The following is a 21,181-nucleotide window of genomic DNA, read 5'->3' as shown; positions in this document are numbered from 1 at the left end:
AGTGCCCTGTTGATGATTTGCTTACAAGAGGAATGTGAATAAGTTCAACTAGTTTGTGGTCAAACGGTATAGTTTGTATTGTACCCATGCACCAGAACACAAACCCTCGAATTGTGGCAGCAGCGTATGTGATCAGATCGCGAAGATTTCGGTAGCCTACGGGTAATTCGTAGCAGTACCGGTACTACTGAATTCCATTGCAATCATAATTAAATTCCGGGTTTTTCAAGGCGTCCAAGATCCGTCCGGAGTGCAGCCATAGTTAATTTGATACGAAAAGTGTATTGTAAGTAGCTAATCCAAGACACAGCGCAAGCATGTCCGAAGGGCTAAGCCGAAGGATTCACTCGATGGCCGACGAGTCGGCCGACGTGGGTGTGCAATCTGTGCATACGCAACAAAATTCTCTCGTTCGTCGGCCGAATCTCTCGAAAATGGGCCCATCGGCCGCTCATGGAAACGCAGTAGTTGACTGACAATGTACCTCATTGTAAAACCCGCTAGTAGGCGCTGAAGAGTGTCCGGAATTAGAGTCAAAAATTTGATCATAGCTAGTACCCAACATATCTGACTTAGAAATACACGGACGGTCCACAGAATTCCGCGGAAGGCGAGAAGGAATGTTTTGCAGGAAGTACAACAAATATAAGACACAATAAATATACGCTCGCGACTCTAATTTATACATTCTAGTAGGGATGGTGTGAACCTCTGAAATTTTCAGGTTCGTGTGAACGCGAACCTTTTTGAAAGGTTCTGTGTAAACGCGAACGTCATGACGTCATACTGCTAATTTAAACCCTATATTTCAATGAGGGGATAGCCTATGTTAATGTACACGAACACGATACCTGGCGACGACTCGGGCCACATGATGCCACAATGCTGAACTAAATATTGACGTTTTAAAAGTCGCTAAATGTATCAACTGAGGCAATCAAATGATATAATAATCCCAAAAACTCAATATCTTCCGTCGCTTTGATAGCAATTTCGACGAGACTTGCCGGGGAGTATAAGCTTACGCCTTAACTATAGAAATTAAACATGGAACGGCAACGACCGGACAATGTATTCGGCGTCTGAGTGTTGCTACATGGATATTGAGCAAAGTGTAAACGGGTTTCTATACTTGCTACCGATATTACCCCATCAACAACTTATACAGCAGTAGCCAACACCCCAATCGCACGGATTTGGTCTTTATGATTATGTAAACATATATGAAGTCGAGATTGACCCCGTGTGCCTGCTAGATTTTTACATCAGAAAACGATATCAATTTGATTGGTTGAATAAGCATCATTCGCTGACTACATGCAGTGAATTTCGCTCTTGATGTTGTGTGATTGCGGGTCAAGCTCACATCAGAGAGTCACTATATATTCACAAACTGAAAGCTGGATATTTCGAGCAAACTTTTTTTTTAACAAAGCAAGTAAAATTTTGGAGATTGTCAAGGTGCATGCTCGTTTAGTCTTGATTATTTATGCTGCCAGCGTAATGCATAGAGTGGCCCGTAGTGGAAATGTAATTAATTTGAACCAAAGATGTTATAATGAAGTGAAAATTGGAATATATGAAAAAGGTTCACAGTACAGAATCTTCCGAGGTTCTGTTGCGAACGCGAACCTCAACATTTCCGAGGTTCACACACAGAACGCGAACGTGAACCTCACGTTCACGCCATCGGACCATCCCTACATTCGAGACCCATACTGTAGGAACACTGGCTTACAGTGCTTCCCAACCTTTTCGGTTCGCGGATACACCTTCAGTCCAGGTTTCAATATGCGGCCCACAATGAGATATGGCCAATGTCCCCTCTAATTTTTCACGAGTCTGCGCAAACTCACTGCGCGGTCCCTTGGACAAGAGTGCGTAACATAGGGTTGCTACGGCTGGACTCCCGATTTTACGGTAATGTGTGGTGTTCGCTAAAAAAAGGTCATCACTCGAGTTTTTTTATCGCATTTTAATACATTTTCTACATAAAAAGATGGCGTAGCTGTCGCTTCGTCTGATTACGAATGACTGAATACAAATTAGTGATGTAGGCCTACATCTGAAATGATGATTAATTTGGTCTGATGATCGTCGGTGCCTTCTGCGAAAGATAAATTGTTAAATTTTTTTTCGAACCACAGGTGAATTATTTTTGTGCGCGGCACAAAGTTTTCTGTGCGCGCAGCCTTTGTCAGCAGTGCGCTCGCAGCCTAGCGGGAACATTGGATATGACCGAACAAATGAGAACGAAATTCAGATCACAATGCATCGTGTGAGCATGACTAGACGCGACAGTGACATTGCGTGACAAAATTCGTAAATTCGAGTGTATCAAGCAGATACATAACAGATGATTTCAAACGGGAAAGCGCGTATCCAATCAGTAATTGTTTTCTACGTCGAACACAAAGGGGTTCTGAGTAGCTTCCATCACTGCAATTATTTGCTGATTGTAATAGCGGCAAATCGTTCAATCCCAATTCTCAGGGATAGACAATAACTCACGGTCCAATTCACGCCCAAATCAAAATCTGCGATAAAAGGTCGGATGCAATCGATGTGATATTGAGCACTATCTTCAACATAGTTTAGTAGTTGTTAATAGCAACCATATCGACATTTCGTGGGTCGTATCAAGTAGGCTTCTGTGCACGCCCAAGCTACAGGCATTGTGGGGCTGTACCGTCGCCAGCGCGCTTCAGACTGAATTTATGTAGTTCTTCATGATTCGAGCGGATATGCGAAAAAAGCATATGATGTATAAATTAATCATCAGGATTTTATTGTAAGAGGCAGTGAGTGCAAGAAATAAGTCCACGCAGAGTCCCGCCAACCCTGCAGGTAAATCTCAGGTCATCAACAGTGGTTTTCAAGGGCTGAGGTGGTCAGTGACCATATACTTCATCTGATTTTCTGGAGTAATCTCACTACCTGAGTGGTTACTTTCCAACTACTTCAACTTTAACAGTTTTTGACACAAAACTGCTCAAACTTACATTTTGGTTTCTTAGTTCTGGATTGGCTTACATCTCTTTTGAATATATTTTCGACAATATTATCAATTAAGAGAGTCATTCCGTCATTCAGCGTTTTCATACACCCTACAATATCGGAAGTAAATCCTTTTCCAATTTACAACTAGGACTTCGCGACCAAAGCTACTTTTCAAAACTGCTTGAGTACTTTTCAGATCTTTCGTTTTCTACTTGTAATCGAGAGAAAATGTACGGCATTACTTCTACTCGAACAGCAATACTGAGGATTACTTTGACCACCTCTGTTCAAAAGTCGTATCTTTCTATTGGACTCAGTACAATTCATCGAGACCGAGTATATTCGGCAGCCCCAGTTCTTCGCCACGACCTCGCTGGAAGACCCAGGTCGGAGTACCATGCCCGATGACGTGTCCATTACGCATCACTGGGCTCTGCACGACTTTCTTCCCGATGATTCGCATGCTGTGCATCTCTTGCATGCATTGTTTCACGTGGTCGGGCTTCCCGCCAAAGCTGATCTCGAGGCATCGCAGTAAGCTCGTGTACAATAAGTTGAATTCTTTGTTCCATTTCTCCACCTTGGAACTTTTGCTGTACATCGATTCGTCGGGATTCGTGATGATGGGCCAGACGCCGTCGCTGTGAAACGGAACTATGTCACCTGTGAAGCAAAATTCAGTCTGTTTGGAACCAGCTGTACAATAATGTTCGTTCGTATTCAGGCATAAACCGGTTCCCTGCGCAGGATCGCTGGGAACATTTTCAAGTCTTCGCCCGCGCACGATCTCCATGAATCGATAATAATGCGACAGTTCGCCACGTGCGTTGTCTGAAAATTGTGCGCAGCTTGGCCCGCCCTCCCCCTCGTTTATGATAGCTACAATCGCTTCCAATGCTGATCTCAAATCGGTTACTTCGAAGACCGGAAGATCCGGTAAAATCTCCGGGTCGCTGAACTTCCGAACCGCTTGAGGTCTGTGCCAATGCGACATATTCATTTGATGACTGACATCACCTGGTAACAATGACGCATGTAATTAATTCACCAATCCGACCGAATGGTAACGAATTCAATTCATGCAACGGGGTACATTTGGGCTGGGAACGATGGTTCGAGTATTCGAATACGAATCGAATATAAATTGTAATAATTCGATTCAAGTCGAGTATATTTACAGACAAGCACTGAAATGATACGCCCCTCTTTATCTTGAATAGTCGTATCACAATATCCACAGCAAGTAGTTGGCGGAAATGGTATTTCTGTGAAATCAAGCCCATAGCATTGTCACAAAGTTGAATGAAATGGGTGTGGATGTAAAATACCAATTTATCTTTATGCAGAGAACTGATATGATTTTCGTTTGGGTCGCATAAAAGGTACATATTAGGGATGCTGTGAACGTGAGGTTCACAAACGAATCTGGATAGGTTCAGGACTGTGAACTTCCTTCAATTATTTACAATTTTACGTCATAATAACGTGTCTTTGGTTGAAAGTCTTTGCTTTTCAACTTCGGGTCACTTTCTGCAAGGCGCCGGCAGCATGAAAAGAAACTCAGTACTAACGAGTATGTACCTTGCAAATTTAAAAATTATTTGATCGAAAGTTTGCTCGGAATATTCAGCGTTCCGTTTGCGAATCCTTAGTGACTATCTGCAATGAGCTTTGCCCGCCACACAATAGTAAGAACGAAAAACGCACTATACATGTAGGAAGTCAGCGATTTGCGCTTAGTCAACGCGAGCTTTTTTGAAGGGTTCTGTGTGAACGCGAACGTTAACCTCATGACGTCACATGACGTCATATTGATAATTCCAATCCTACATTTCAGTGAAGTGATTGCCTATACTAATGTACAGATTGTAGTGTACACGAGGCCTATCGACGACTCGGGCTACATAATGCCACAATGCTGAAGTACATATTGACGGTTTATCTCATCAAACTGGGTCAAACAAATAATATATAATGATTTCATAAAATCAATATCTTCTGTCGCCTTGTCAACAATTTCTACGACGACGTTCAACGGAACACATGCTTACGTCTCAACGGTCTAGGCCAGATCGGACAATGTATTCGGCGTCTGGGTATTGCTGCGTTGCTATTGAACAGAGTGTAAAACGTGTTTCTATACTTGTTACCCATATTACACCATTAACAAGTTATACAATAGTAGCCAACACTCCAATCGCACTGATTTGGTTTATATGATACAATAAACATATGAAGTCAAGATTGATCCCGTACGCCTGCTAGATTTGTTTATATCAGACAACGATATCAAGTCCAATGATTGGTTGAATAAACATCATTCGCTGACTACCTATAAATATTGTATTTCGCTCTTAATGTTGTGTGATTGCGGGTCAAGTTCAAAGGAGAAACTTTTGAGATTGTCAAGGTGCATGCTGGCTTAGTGTTGATTTTTTCACGCTGCCAGCGCCATGCATAGAGTGGCCGCAGTTGAAATACAATAACTTTCAATGGAGTGAAAATTGTAATATATGAAATAATGTTCGTTTGTGAACGTGAACCTCTAAATTTCTGAGGTTCACACACAGAACGTGAACGTGGACCTGACGTTCACACCATCCCTAATAATTACATCAACGACATTGATATGAAGAATGTATCGATGTCTAACGGAAAAATTCGATCAGACGTACCGCATGCGGGATCTATCTTGATTTGATATCCTTATTTGATATCCGATTACGGTGTTTGCTACTGTAGAACTTGTTTTTGAGATAATATCTTGGGCAAGTATAAAAACCCATGTTTCACTTTAAAGAATACATCTGTCCGGTCTATCCGAGTTGTCGTTGGAATTGTTGGCAAAGCGGAGAAAGATATTGATTTTGTGGAATTATTATAGCATTTGATTGTTCCGGTGTGTACACTGTACATTAGGTAACGTTTGAAGAGTTAGCATGTATACTTCAGCATTGTGGCATAATGTGGCCCGAGTCGTCGCTGTAGTTATCATGTACATTAATATAGTATACTTTACGGAAATGTAGGAATGGAATTGGAAATATGACGTCATGTGACGTCATATGTTCACGTTCGTCTTCACACAGAACCTTTCAAAAAGATTCGCGAACCTGAACCTGTCAGAGGTTCGCACCACCCCAAGTATACATACAATAAAATTCTCACATCATTCATACTAATATGACGCCATATAGATCCGAATCCCAATACTCGATTCAGAATCGATACACTCAGGCATTCCATTTTGCCAGGCAGTGCTAGTGAACAACTCTACCAGGGAAATCTAGCACTTATTAACCCCAGCAATCAAGTATTATACACTAAGTAGTTAATAGTGCGGAGCGGATCGACAAATTCTCTGGTCCGGCTCCGGCCGCATCAGGAAAAGTACTGATCCGGCTCCAATCCGGTTCCGGCCAAAAATGAAAAAGTCCGGTCAGAAATCCGACCCTACACGGTACGGAGGTTCCGTGAATTGATAAATATGCCTCGTTTATGTTCACACTGGCTTGGTGGTTATTTACGTGTGGTTGATTGGTAGTTATATAGTTATAAAAGTTATCCTTATCCATGAAGATTCTGGCCGGATCAAAAAAGTAGTGATCCGGCTCCGATCCGACTCCGGCCGTAACAGAAAAAGTACTGATCCGGCTCCGATCCGGTCCGGTCAAAATTGTAAAAATCCGGCCGGATATCCAATCCGGCTCCGGTCCACGATCCGCACTAGTAGTTAATGGCTGGATAGGATTCGATACCACTGGCCAGCATAGTTCCATGTAAATTTAGTCGGTGATTCGGAATTTAGACAACGTTATTTCATGATTTTCATCCACTGCGTTGATTCGAAATACGATGATTTATAACTTAGTTTCGAAGTGTGAAGCTACAGCCTACAGAATCGCTTGTAATTCGTCAACCGCCCTCCGTAATGGTCATTTGGTCAACAGTGAAGCGGAAACAATTTACCTGTGAATATCGTTGATGCTCGTTCCACTTGGAAACACGACTCCACCAGAGTCAACTGGAGAGCTATCTTCGAGTAGAAGGCACCAATGCTTGAAATAGTTGTAGCTGACAAATCGCGTAGTCCTTTTGCCGCGAAATCTCTGCTTGAAACCCACAATTCTGAATTTGATCTGTTTACGGCGCTCGAGTCAGCAAGCTCTTCCATGAAAAACTTGGACGAAGAATATTTCGGATTTTTGAGAATCTCCAAAAGATTCGCTACTTTTTGCAGAATCTGAGAAAAGACGACATGTAAAGGTAAAGTATCGAGGATTGTGGTCATATATATACCTTTCTCTGCTCGGCGTCGGCTGGTCGCTCTACAGGCATGAACACATCGTTCACAACTCCGCGAGACATCTTACCCAGAGTAAGCACGAGATCCGGTATCAATTTGTAGCCTTTTCCAAATCCGAGCGATGTCGGATAGAACGGAAGATTCGAGAAGGTCGTCAGGTTCACCGATCCGTTTATCTGCAATCGTCGTGACGTCATGACTCGTTCAAGTTGTAAGAACGTCACGAAAGACTCACAGCGTTGAGAATGTTTCCCGCGAGAGACATGTGAAGCATTTCATCAACGAAGACGCTCTTCACGATATCGGCGGTTTCCTGGTTTCTTCCCAGCTCAGTTTGCAGGCTGAGCCAGGCAGTAAAGTACGGCGGAATGATCGTCAGTTCGAGTGTGACGGCACGCTGCAGTGAGGCCCGCAACTGCGACAGCTGCTCGTCCACTAGCGAGCAAGTCGGAGTTGGAGACTCTTCAAATAAACGGGTTTAGTTTTCGAATATCGTAAAGTTTCTAAGCAACTACCTTTCTTCATGCCGCATTTCAACCAATTCGCGACCAGCTTCGTTTTGCTTCGTGACAGATCCCGCGTTATTGGCATAAACCTGCGGTAAAATCGGCCGTTCCATTATCCAACAATACACACGATGCGATTCACAAGGCACAACGCTACGTAAGGAATAGATAAAAAGAGGATGCTGAAACGACCTAGTATGGTCATGTTGTCTTAATTTAACATCCACATCGCCTAATGTCCAATATGACAGTCACAGCTGTAGTTCCTAGACGCTACTTAGCACCTTCCATGCGACGTAGGCGAGGAGCCCAGATATGCCTTCGTCAATTCGACACTCCAGAACGCGCTATTGCCGGCAATAGCATTGGGGCCTCCAGCGTATGGTGTACGGTGAATTTACCACTAAGCTCCCCACTATACTAGGTTAAACTGCCCAGTGCCCTGCACAATGGTAAACTATTGATATAGAATTTGTGTTTTCACGTTCCCATTTTTCGGTACGGGCATAGATGCTCGTTCTTTTTCATCCTATGGTGATGGCCAGGGCCGTAACAGCACTTCGTCAGGCCCCTCAAAAACGTTGGTCTTGGGTCTCCCATAGGGTGATAACCCGAACTTCTGCGGGGCTTCGACCCCCCAGACCCCCCTCAGGCTTCACGCTGTTTACCGCTACCTATCATCTACCTTGGGTGTCCGTTTAGTGAGTCTAATCGCACCAAGCGCGAAAAATGTCAAAAATTATTTACTGAATCGGTCAATATGATCAAGAATTGCATATATATTGCTATCAATTTTTATTCTTTCTCTACACACGTAATCTGATTTGCCGGTAGAGCTGAGTGAGAGGTGTGCTTGAAAAGGTAGGACCCTCAATAATAATTAAACATATCCGGGTGTATACCCGTTGGCAGGAACGAAACAGCACTTCGTCAGCCCCCCAAAGAACTTGAGTCTTGGCCTTCCATAGGGTGATAAACCGACCCCCGATCACGTTGTTCGCTTTTGCCACGAAATCATACAGTTGTACTGTTTAGGCAGCCAGCGCGAAGCGCGAAAATGTTTGATAATTCATGATGAAATCGCTCAATAAGATCGGGAATTGCATATATATTGCTATTAATTTCTTTTCCTCTCTACTCACGTAATCATATTTACCGGTAGAGCTGAGTGAGGTGTCTTTGAAACTGTAGAGCCGGTGAATAATAATTAAACATCTTCGGGCGGGCGGGCCCGTTGGTATGACTTCGTTACATGATGTTATTTCGTGACCTCCTGTCTGCTATATCAAAAAATATAGTATCGCCCAAACGTACGAAACTACAAGATCACGCGATTTCAAATTGGTTTTTCTTCACTAGCATATAATTTTTCCGTGCGCGATGGTATTTGACTTGTGAGGTTCAGATTGCCAAGACAGGAACATTCGGCGCCAGTCTTATAGGCGCCTATGGACAATTAAACCTATATGTATTTTTTTTTTATCTATAAAGAAGTTTTCGGTCAGCATAAGGGCAATCGTTTTTGGCCAAGGTTTTCGCTGCCGATCGTTCTAGCACACTTCTTGGAGTCGCATGTTAGTTACATGGCTTAAAACTTTATATGTCTTGGTGCGTCGTGGCGAGGTAATGGGCTACGCCGGTATACCCATTTCTATAAATCTTGCGTATTTTTCCTTGGGGGAAGAGTACCCAATAATCATAATATTTGACAACCTGAAATCGCAACCAGCGCAAAAATTTTTTAAAAGTTGCATAAATTTTCAAAAAACATTCTATAATTTATGCTAATTCACGAAATAATTTTAGGCCCTCTTCGAGCTCGCCCCCTCCCCCAATTGGGGGTTTTGGGGTGCGGAAGTTACGGCCCTGGTGATGGCATAATTCTTACTAATCCTCACTACTATTATAACGTCAGGGGTTCGACACATTTCGACAGGAGAACATTTTCCAAACCTCGGATCTTCGAAGTCAACTTCAAGCATGGCGTACTCCAGCATCTTGGACTTTCTTTTTATGTCATCATACGACGACATGTCTATGATGCCATGCCTCCACATGACCGGATACAAATTGTGATAACGAATGAAAATCGCTGTAACGGAAAACATTCGTTCCCGACTCAGGTGTCACGCAAGTGTGTACCTTACGCTCAATATCGCCCCATAACGGACACTCGATCTCCGGCGTTTCGCTGTAAATCGCCACAACTGCGGGGACGACTGCCAAGTATACGTCATGATCCTTTGTGACGTTTGGAGATTGACGTAGCAACCCTCCATCGACGAAAACTGTCCCCTTGTACCTGTTACCGAGAAATGCGGTAGAACCAAGCAACCTGAAATGAAACCTATAATATCCCGTGCTACAGGACCATATTATGGAGATTGTATAATAATTACGCGACACATTGGCTTACGATATTTTCTCGTATACGACCGTCTACAAAAGTGATGACTCTCTCCTCTAACAAACGTACATTGACACAACCTACATGACCGTACGCATTATAATACCGTATATTCTTATTGAGTATTTTGTGGATTGATACTTGCAGCCCAAGGATTCAAGACGTTGATTAAGTAATGAGACAGCGTTAACTTACAATAATCGGTCAAGTTACTTCAGGAACGCCATGTACTAATCGTTACGGAAGGATCTATAAAGAAAATTCGCCCTCGACAAGAAATTCTCACTTCAATTGAACAGCAATAGGATAGATCTGTCCGTCGAGTCCACAACCCCTCGCGTTTCTGGGGTCTTTCGCGGCAGAGACTCGAAAATGCGCAAATCCTGCGTCCAGAGTCGATGATTGTGACGTATGAAGAGCGTCTACCGGGACTCCCAGCTTGCTGAACGATGCAATCAATACAACATTAGTCTCGGTCAGCAATTATGGAACACCTACCTCTTACAGAGGTCCCATCCGCACGACACATCCGCATACGACTCGCTCACTTTCTGAATAGACACTTGCGCTTCATTTAGAGGTCTCCCGAACGAGCTGACGAAAACTTTCGTTCGAAACGAATCTCCGACGTTGAGTCGATGAACGTGGGATTCCATGAAGCCGAAATTGATTGCTTCCTCTGCTTCCGACATGATCACTCGAGCGTGTCTGCAACATCACGAAAAACGATTGGCAATCTGATCTATATACGACAGGGGCGGCTTACCCGTGGCCCGTGAGAAGGTTTTGAGTGGCCCGGGAGATAATTTTCGAAATTAGTTACAAAAAAGTAACTTATGCAGGCAATTGATTGTGAACTTGTAAGGCCTGCCTGCAAAAGGGATCTTGCTGACTAGAATATCAGTACCGACCCATTGGCGTCGCCAGGGGCCAGCCACATTTTCGTAGATCTTCGTATATGACCGGCAATTGATTATTTCATGACATATTTATTTGACCTAATCTTTCTCTTAGCACTGCGTGTGAGTTATTGTCAGCCGATTCTTGCTTTTAGTATTGGCACCCCTCCCTAAAAATTAAAAATACGAACAATTTCCAGATTTGAGTCTGACTATATTCGCAATTATGAGAGAACGTGTGATTTAACATGCGAATTCGCGTCAGCACTCGTAGAAAGATCCTCGGCGATGAAAGCATTGCACAAAATGATATGATACGCATCTTGGATATTTATATGACCAAGCTCCTAATAATCCTGTCCTTATCAAATGTGCCGAGCGGTATACAAAGGCAATATATGGAAGTGACATAATTATTGACCAAATTCAAGTAATGGTGAAATTTTTTCGCGCCTAACGCGGTTCGGTCGATGGTGCTTACTGAGCTTTCATGACATAATTGTTACCGATTTTGATGCGTAGTGACAGAAGTCTTGTTTTCACCGTTATCTAATCCGGTTCGCTCCTATCGGAAGACTAAAAAAAGTCATAAGCATTCATGTGGTCCGCGCAATGGTTCGGAAACCTCATGTGGCCCTCTGGCCGGAAAGGTTGGCCGCCCCTGATATACGACAGCTTCTTCATTTTCTTCTGTGCATGTCTCTTGTTTACATACTCCGAACCAGAGGTTTTCAATCACTTCATGGGCCCGTCGCAAAATACCATATGGAAATGTTCCATAATCCACTTCTAAATTAGGTAAGATAATTACTAAAAATAAGGCCAGCATCGTCAACCAGGCCTTCTCACGGTAAGCCTAATACAAAAACGTTCATCACTTTTACCTTGGGAAGCTGCTTGATTACCAAAACACAGTCAGGTCAGGTCAGGTCAGCACCTTCGCAAACCCGCAGAAAAAGGCTACTCTGAATCGTTTAGGCATCCTGAAAGTTTTTCATTAAACCGCCATCTTGTGGTTGTTGTTGTTTCTGGTATTCGTGGTGTTTATCGACTACTATGGTCATTCACATCAGGTCAATTTTCTTCATTTTTTTCCATAGCTACCGACTTGTAGCACTGCAGCTCACTTCAAGGCTTTTATAAGACACCGCTGAAACGGATGAGATGGCGAAGAGGAGCCTACATGAGCCTCTAACACTTAGGTAGGAATTCTAGAGTCGACCCGCAGCCCGTTGGTGTTACAGCTGTGGATTATACCACTACGCTATTTCGTGATGTGTAATTTTGTAGCATTTTTATTCCTTAAAAAGATTAACGACACCGCGCGAAAAACTCACTTGAATTCTCCTGGCGAAGTTTGCGTCATCACCAGCCTTTGTGACGCAATCAGTCTCGACGCGTCCTCGGGCAGATCGAAGTCGACAATCCCTCCAAATGTTTCGTACCAATCGCCGGCCAATTTCCGCGACAGACCGCCGGCGACGGTCACGTGACGGAGGCTCTCCTCGTCGGCGACGTAAACGGCCAGATCTAGATCCCCGAGACCGGTGACGTTGAAGAGTCCACTCACTTCAGAGCAGTTGAATACCAGAGAGAGATCAATAGTGAGTGACCTCTCGTTGACGTAGAAGGGGGCGGACCCTTTCATCCCCCAAAGTGGGGTCGAGAGTAATCGTCTAGTTGCTGAGGTCGAGATTGGATCATCGCTACTGGTCGGCCCTGTCACGAAGACAATTCCAAATCAGGCCGAAAACATCTAATAAAATTTCATGTACCGATTGTTCCCGTGAGCCTTCCTTCCCGCGATTCCTCAAAAAACTGGTCCATTGTCATCGCAATCGACAGCCGATTCGCATTGGTGAACATGCTCCTTGCGTTCTCATCCACCCAAGTCACTTCAGAGAGCTGGCTGCGCAAGAAGTATATAGAGAACGATTTCACGTTTTGAAACCGAAGTGGACATTCCCACAATACCAGGTTTTCGTACAAAGCTACCATCCATAAACCAGCGTTGGGATGACTCGAGTCAACATTTTCAGATGACTTGACTTGACTCGAGTCACTTTCCAAAAATGATTTGACTGACTCGGCAGCAGTGCAGAGCAGTGCATTTCTGCTCAGTACTAATCTTAACGAACCTCTTGCATAATTTAAATGGAACCGATATATTGTTTAATACATTTTTACTGCTCGTCAACAATTGCATCGTATGGATGTGCAGGTGGCTTGTGTATGGCATAATTATATAATATCAATTTGTTTAAACTCTCCGAGGTGTCTTATTCTAATATCTATTTGGCGGATAGTTATGGACGAGGCATAGTAGTTCTACTTCTGCGTATATGTAAGCACTACAATGCCCAGTCAAAGGTGCAATTATCTTGATATTCATTACTCGATTCATAAATAATTATTGGTAAATTAATCTGTACTTCAATCAACCTGCAAAATGCAATGGGATGAATCATGCCTCGAACTCCGAAAATTCCGCATGATTTTGTGACTTGACTCGTCACTTAACTCGACTCGACTTGACTCGACTGGAGTCACCTCTAAAAATCGAGTGACTTGACTTGACTCGAGTCACCTTAAAAAATTGAGTGAGTTCACGTGACTCGAGTCAAACTGTGCAATAATTGGAACTGACTTGTGACTCATAGGTCAACACTACCATATACAAATACATCCTCCCACCAGCAACATCACAAATATGTCAATCGACTATGCTGGTCCTGTTCTTTACAACTTTTTTATTAACATCCATGCCGTACCTTCAACAGCACACATTTCAAAATAACGATTCCTTCGCCTATTACTCACCCTATTATGCCATCCCAAATTTACATTGATTGTACCATGCTACATTCAATCACTATACCCCAACTAAGCGCAACCAAATTTGCATACAACATTTTTAATTTTTGAGTGCAGGGTCAGACCCTACTCAAAGTTTTATTGATCACACCTTGTCCTACATCGTGAATTTCGTTTGTTGATGTTTTCATACATTAATGGGATTTTCTTTGCGGTTTAACAAATCAATAAATCTCTCTCTATCTCCAACCGAACCGAACCTTTTCAGTGCCGCATAAACGTTGTTTCCTCTACGCTTCGGCGACTGGATTGCTGACGTCACGAATCGCGCTTCTAAAACTCCTTCAATTTTAAGCCGCATTCCGTAGATTTCAGACGCCACCTGCCAGTCTGGGTCCACGTCTACCATCGCGACCACGGACGTCTCTAAATTGAGTAAACCATGACGTCACAACCAGGGTTGTGGAGTCGGGGTGGAGTAAGTTAAATTCTTTCCAATAATCGGAGCTCCATAATAGAATGACCTATTGCAGCATTCCGATTGTTCGCAGCAATAATGTTTTCTATTAGCCTGATCTGCGATTGCCTGGCCGTGTAGGTGCGTGTTGCTTTTCTATCCATAGGTTATTATCTGTACTACAATCGATCGAAATGTTACCAAGACGTGCAGTTGAAGCTATAACATTTTTATAATAGCAATAATAGTTACTAAAATGTGATATAAACGTATCATTATCTCGGTAAAATTACAGCAGTGGTAAAATTGGAGTTTTGCGAAAAAATATTAGGAGTCGGAATTGTTGTGTTTAATATATCAGGAGTCGGTGGTAAAGTGAACCGACTCTGTCTCGGTCACAGCCCCATTCAGTATCACTAACTCCCACCTTTGACCGTTCTCCCCACCATGGAGTCGTCGGTGGTGCAATTCCCTGACGAAATGCAGACTGACGTCACTTCCGCGTGCAGTTGGAACCGGCCCGTGCCTTCGGGATTCCAGTTATTGCTTTCCGAGATTACGTCAACGCCCTGATAGAACGGGATAAGAGCAGACCACGCAAACGCGACTTCTACGTAACGTCGTACCTTCTTAGTCAAGTAAGGCAGCCCCTCCTTCATCGCGGCGGCAGAAAAACGCTCTGTGATGTAGTTGCATCTCGCGTTGTTGATCGTGCTGACATCAGCGGTGAAGCTACCGAAGAAATGAATCCGCGGGGAAGAGAGATAACCTGAATGGAAAACTCGATCTTCACAGAATAGGAACAGGATGTTTGCATTATTGTGATTCTGTCCTTGGAGCATTTGCCGCATATACATCGACTCATATAACTTAGCAACGCCATAATACATATATATACGATCATGATGTACATATATCGCTGGACAAGGAAGGTGTTGAAATGGTATTGTTCGGTATAGTCTATATCTTGAATCCCACCTCCATGCTACTTCGGATATACTGAGCGCCATGCGTCGAGTTCTCGATTCAAAACTGTTTCCTAACCTGGACAGAATTTCAAGAAACATTTCTTTGTTCCGCAAACTCCGCCCCGACAAATTTTCTTCTGTACTCCTTCGCCGCACGAGACACTGCACGCCGTCCATCGAGTCTCTTCATGCGAAGCGTTGAGGGGGCGCGAAAACATTCCACAAGAATTCAGGCCGCTATCGATCGATTGATGTTGACCGGCAATCCAGGCTTCTGAAAAATGTCGTCACGAAGTCTGATAGATAAAATAAGTTATTCTTGACATCAGATATCTAGGGCATAGGCGTACACGGAGTTTATTGCATCAATACAATCGCTTGATATTACGATTACTTCAGAGTCGTGTGATTACGATGACAAAAGCTCGAAGTAGTCGATTACGATTACGAATAGAATGTCAATTTCTGTTTTACGACCCTCCGAAGTAACCGAAGTATTACGACGGACCAGTGGTTGTCAACCGTCGGTCCGTGGCAGGTTTTTTGTCGGTCCACCAAATATATTCAAATTTTATATCTCAATTTGAATACGCAAAAGTTGAACCCTTGTCCATTATTTCAAGGAATAATTATGTTTTAAATCATCTAATTTTAGAGCGATTTTGAACTTTAGAACGTATTTTTCGGCATGGTGTCGTGATAGAGAATTCATGGTGTACTTTGATTATACAACCAGCCTACAACTCGTTTTGGGTAGGTTATAAGGTTCAGTGTTGAAATGACTCGAGTCATGACTTGTCTCGAGTCAACTTTTTCGTATGACTTGACTTGACTTGACCCGAGTCACTTTGCAAAAATGATTTGATTCGACTCGACGCTTCAGAAATGCGGATTGACAATGTATATACCTCGTATACCTCGTACTTTAACAATTCAACTTGACTTGACTAGTGACTTGAATCGTGTCTTGACTGACTAATATCGAAAATCGAATGACTTGACTTCACTCGACTCGACTCAAAACGTGGATTGAGTCGAGACGACTTGTGACTCGAAGGTAGTGACTTGATCCCAACACTGATAGGGTTGTAGGATATGTGAAAGTTGCGGTGACTTTTAAACAAAGCTTTTTAAATTCTGAAAGTACAATTAATTGACACTTGGCAGCGTAATGTAGACTAACTGGAAACAGCATTTTGAATATCGCAGTCGCATTTCTTTCAAACGGTACCGAACAATCACAATCAAGTGAGTGGTCTTTCACAGGACTGCGCGAGCTTCGCCTTGCATAAATTTCAATAGAACCGTGACCGCGACTGCGAGTCGATCCGAGTATTCGATTATCACTTATTAACACGTCATACCATTATGGATTAAAATACGTATGCTATATCTGTTATGCTATAGCTAAGAATATACTGGCAGTTCTACATCACAATAAAATAAAATGGTGGTTGTTGTTGTTTTTGGTATTCATGATCAATGTTTCCTTTAATTTCTGACGAGTCTGCGCACTAGGGCTCTTCAAAATTGACTTTTTTTCTCAAATCGTACTGGCTACTTGATAAAATTGTTAGGTTACGTAATTTAAGCCTACACACAAAATTTGGTTCAATTCCAGCCAGTAACCGCTTTGCTACAGGAGAAGTAAGTTTCTGTTTATTATATAAAAATAGATAATAAAAAATTTGAAAATTTTCTGTTCACCCCATGAAAGTGTTAGGCTGTCTATAGAAACGATGCTCACCAATTTTGGTTCAATTCCAACCAGTGGAAGCGGAGTTATTGCCGTCGAAAAATTTGGATTTGAATAAAATAGTATTTACGGTGAGCACAACTATAATAAACAAACAACGAATCGGTCACCGTAAATACTATTTTATTCAAATCCAAATTTTTCGACGGCAATAAGTCCGCTTCCACTGGTTGGAATTGAACCAAATTTGGTGAGCGTCGTTTCTATAGACAGCCTAACACTTTCATGGGGTGAACAGAAAATTTTCAAATTTTTTATTATTTATTTTTATATAATAAATAGAAACTTTCTTCTCCTGTAGCAAAGCGGTTACTGACTGGAACTGAACCAAATTTTGTGTGTAGGCTTAAATCAGGTAACCTAACAATTTTATCAAGTAGCCAGTACGATTTGAGAAAAAAAGTCATTTTTGAAGAGCCCTACTGCGCACACCCATCAATTCACTGCGCAGACCCTCGGACAACAGCGCGTAAAGACTCACAAAAAGATCGTCGCTTCAATTTTTTTGTGCGCAACTTAGATTTTCTGTGCGCAGAGACCGTTTCAGCACTGCGCAGTTGCGCACGTGCGCAGCTTAGAGGGAACGGTGTTCATGATGTTTGTCGACTACTATGGTCATTTACACCAGGCCAATTTTCTTATTTAATATTCGATAGATACCCTCTTCTGGTCTTTTATAAGAGACGCCGCTTATCTCTTTCGACGCCGAGCTAAATTTGACGATTGTCTTCAAAACGCCGCGATTTTCACCAAATAACCCCAATTTCAACCGATCGTAACTTCGTCGCTACCTTAGCTACCGAGACGTACCTACGTCCGTATTGTAGCCGCGAACGATATCTATCTAATGATGCGTAACGTGCCTTGATTGATCCTGTCGTGTTGCTAGGACAGGCTTCGGTACGAACTGAAGTTTGGCTGATTTCAGGCGCACTGCTGCCAAGGTATGGATTTTGTTGGTGTTTCTATGGTACTTATAGATTAGCTGTGACGTTGTAAATTTCACAGAATGTTCTTATTATATTATATATTGATAACATATTATCCTTAAATCGTTAATTCCTTTTCAATGGCAATGCGGAGGTTCAGAACCGTCGTGAAATACTGCTGCCGACATGATCTTCGGCCGTCGATGCTTCAAGGTTATCATTGTGACGTCAAATCCGCAATAATGGCTCGAAAATTTGACTTCTGCTAGTACCGGTACTCAAGTTTGTTTTTCAGGCGCAGTAACATACCGACGGAGCCCATTTGTGTACGATTACAAGCAACGATCTGCACAAAAACATCATTATTTGTCTCCGTTGAGTCCTCGTCATCTCCCGATGCAATTTTACGTTTTAAAAACTTGAATAAATACGTATATATTGGTGTGAAGTCTGTGTTGTCGCAGTACATGTACTGACTCGGTGGCTTCAGTAGATCCGTATATTAACTTAACGCGCGATGTGTCGCTAAAGATTGGTGATAATGATGTAAAATGTCTTTGGGTATTGGCGTCTGTTGAAAATCATTACCGTCGTGGAAATATATATCAAATAAAGTTACTATTCCGTACAGGTAATCCAGCGAAATTGCCTCTTAGTAGCAAGTCTTGAATTTTGAATTCATTACCGCACAATGCCCCGACTGCCATGGACGCAAAACGGCATGTCAGATTTTCGAGACAAAAATACGCTCTCTCGATTTAGCGAACATATGGGGATACGCGGCGTTTTGAAGACAATCTCTAGCGAACATATGGGGATTGGGGATACGCGGCGTCGAAAGAGTTATACGGATGAGATGGCGAGGTCTACATAAACATCCACACTTCAGTAGGAATTCTGGAGTCGGACTCGAACCCGCAACCCATCGGAATTGCAGCTGAGGATTTTACCACTACGCGATCTCGCCACAAAAGGATGTTTCTTCGAATACACCTATTTGATTACATTTGTTCGCAATGCTGTGGGTTGACCATGACTTAACTGTATATTTGTGGTGTTTCGTATGTTGCGATTCGAGTTTTTAAGTCTTCCGTATTTGAATATATTATGTACTATAATATTCGATAAATTTGCCCTTACAGGCTAGGCGGTTACAATCTCAGTATTTGAAACTATTATCTCTTACAACCCTATTTGAATCATCTGACATAATATTTCATTCAGTTTAGAGCACTCCAATCATTGTGCCCAGCGATGCCTATTTAATTTTGACTTATGAATTAATATTTTGATTCATTACACGAACTTTAGGACCTATAGATAACTATCAGACGGAAACACGAGACTTCACGACTAGGCCACCAGGCAGCAATCAATTTTTATCCGCAGGTTTGTTATCTCTTATCTGACGACGACCACGAAACGCTCACCTGTTACGCTACAAAAATCTGACGTTGCAGCTTCTGTGACGACACACGCAAAACTTAAGCAAAGGAGTATTCTCGACATCGTCTCGCGACGGAACCTGTCGGCGCTGAATCTACTACAGAATGGCGTAATTTGCAATCAGCGTTTTATTTGAATGGAAAGGGACGCGGAAGTCCGCAACTAAATTACTGGTCATCATTCAAATATCAATAGTGATTCTTACATCATTCTTTATATTTAATGAGCAAACAATCAATTGGCAGTCACGCCGCCGACATTCAGAAACAAATCGTGCGGTTCACTAATTGTCGTCGATAGCTTAGTCTGACAAACGACTCCTCGCTTTTCTGCGCATGGGCACCGTCTCATTTCTGGTGCCAAGATATTGTGCGGGGATATTCAGAGCAAATAGGAGCGAAATTTGGATCTCGACAGGAGGCGGAATCGCGTGATTCGTCAGTTGGAAATTTATTGGCGGGGATCGTGCTATAATTTTGAATGTGAGATTCCGGTGAGATTTGAATTTCCGGCGCGTGATCTCCCGCTTCGTCATAATCGATATCCTTCATCCGATAACTTTACGCGTTTTGAAAAGGGCTCCAATAAGTAGTTTCAAAATGTACAGTTGGCCGATGCGGCGCATAATTTTAGCAGTTGCTTATCGCGACTAACGAAAAATTACAAAAGACGCGAGAATTAGGTGGAATTTCCGATTTACACAGTTACCGTGACACAGAGGATATTTTTCTCAGTTGTTAAGACAATTTCATTCATGTAAGTTGCGCAAACACGTCCCTAAACTTCGTTCAATTTTCCAAAATACAAAGTGTGAGAAGTAAGTGATTTTCCTAGAAAGCTGTTATGTATAATTCAAAATATACTCCAAAAACACGACCGCTTCAGAAACTAGCGCAACTATAGGCAAAACGTATGTAAGTTCTCCGAAAAAGTAGAAGTAGTTCGTTACCGGCCACACCACTCCACTTGGTATTTGACGGAATGCAATAAGTAACTATATGGGGAGGCTTACAAATTGGTTGAGGTGGAGGTAGCGAAAAGACACCCATTATGTTTTGCAAGTAGACAAATCCATAAGAGTATCAGTAGGCTACTTCATTAATGACCAGTAGTGCCGGGTTTCTTGCATTCATATTAGTGGGCACCCTGCACAATGTGAAGGGTAATGTCTATCGTCTCTCTAGTCCCGTGTTTCTGAAGCTTTTTTCGATAGCGTACCAGCAATTTGTATTTTACCATTATGCTTTCCACTTGGCTCCCGAATGACTTATTCAACCAAATGTGGGCTACCGGTATTTATTAGTTATTACTTATTACCACCATACCATAGCACCAATGAACAGCAAGTTAAGGCAATTTAATGAGCTAGATACTGTTTCTTTTGCACAAGCTTTCTTATCCGGGGTAATTACTCATTGTACATCGGAGATATTGTTCAGTCTCAATTACTCATTTCCGGCTCATGCGTTACAATCCTACATTTAACCTAAACAACAACAATCGAGAATATTGATGACTATGTTCGTAATTTTAATTTGTAATTGGCAATTTCATTTCCAAGGGAGTTCACTTCTCGCCAATGATCAGGAAAATATCCTGGATTTGACAATTGCATTATCATGCCGACGTCGACATATAATATGCTTTTCTATCTGATCAATCAACACGTCGTGCAATCGGAAATTTGAATGCC

At 42.5% G+C, this 21,181-nt stretch overlaps 1 protein-coding gene and 1 long non-coding RNA gene across 3 annotated transcripts; one reads left to right on the top strand and one right to left on the bottom strand.

Moving 5' to 3' along the window:
• Positions 1-1,066: 1,066 nt before the first annotated feature.
• LOC145450653 (uncharacterized) lies at positions 1,067-19,627 on the bottom strand. Of its 2 annotated transcripts, none has more exons than XM_080329163.1 (16): positions 19,473-19,627; positions 15,434-15,631; positions 15,016-15,158; positions 14,817-14,958; positions 14,193-14,358; positions 12,894-13,027; positions 12,456-12,837; positions 10,718-10,927; positions 10,506-10,661; positions 9,960-10,114; positions 9,766-9,904; positions 7,819-7,901; positions 7,542-7,768; positions 7,300-7,482; positions 6,970-7,243; positions 1,067-4,017 (listed from the first exon to the last, which is right to left on the bottom strand). In XM_080329163.1, the coding sequence occupies exons 1-16, from the start codon at positions 19,549-19,551 to the stop codon at positions 3,314-3,316; spliced, it is 3,375 nt and encodes a 1,124-aa protein (XP_080185289.1). In that variant the 5' UTR covers positions 19,552-19,627; the 3' UTR covers positions 1,067-3,313. The 2 variants fall into 2 exon arrangements, with proteins under 2 accessions (XP_080185289.1, XP_080185290.1); XM_080329164.1 differs by having other exon boundaries at positions 7,822-7,901.
• On the top strand, positions 17,806-18,490 carry LOC145449422 (uncharacterized). The gene is made up of 2 exons (XR_013918254.1): positions 17,806-18,057; positions 18,338-18,490. It is a non-coding gene; the product is annotated as an uncharacterized LOC145449422 (long non-coding RNA).
• Positions 19,628-21,181: the final 1,554 nt, after the last annotated feature.

This window comes from Botryllus schlosseri, chromosome 11 (genome assembly GCF_051294905.1).
Source record: "Botryllus schlosseri isolate E-star chromosome 11, Bs_hap1, whole genome shotgun sequence".
NCBI lineage: Eukaryota > Metazoa > Chordata > Ascidiacea > Stolidobranchia > Styelidae > Botryllus > Botryllus schlosseri.
Note: the sequence above shows the minus strand (reverse complement) of the source record. Positions and strands in the feature narration are given on the sequence as shown.

Excerpts from the sequence above, each read along its gene's own strand:
- LOC145450653 (XM_080329163.1), bottom strand. The coding sequence starts at position 19,551 with ATGTCGAGAATACTCCTTTGCTTAAGTTTTGCGTGTGTCGTCACAGAA. Across the intron at positions 10,662-10,717 it reads GGATGGGACCTCTGTAAGAG|CAAGCTGGGAGTCCCGGTAG; the intron begins GTAGGTGTTCCA and ends TGCATCGTTCAG. Across the intron at positions 7,769-7,818 it reads ATGCGGCATGAAGAAAGGTA|AGTCTCCAACTCCGACTTGC; the intron begins GTTGCTTAGAAA and ends GTTTATTTGAAG.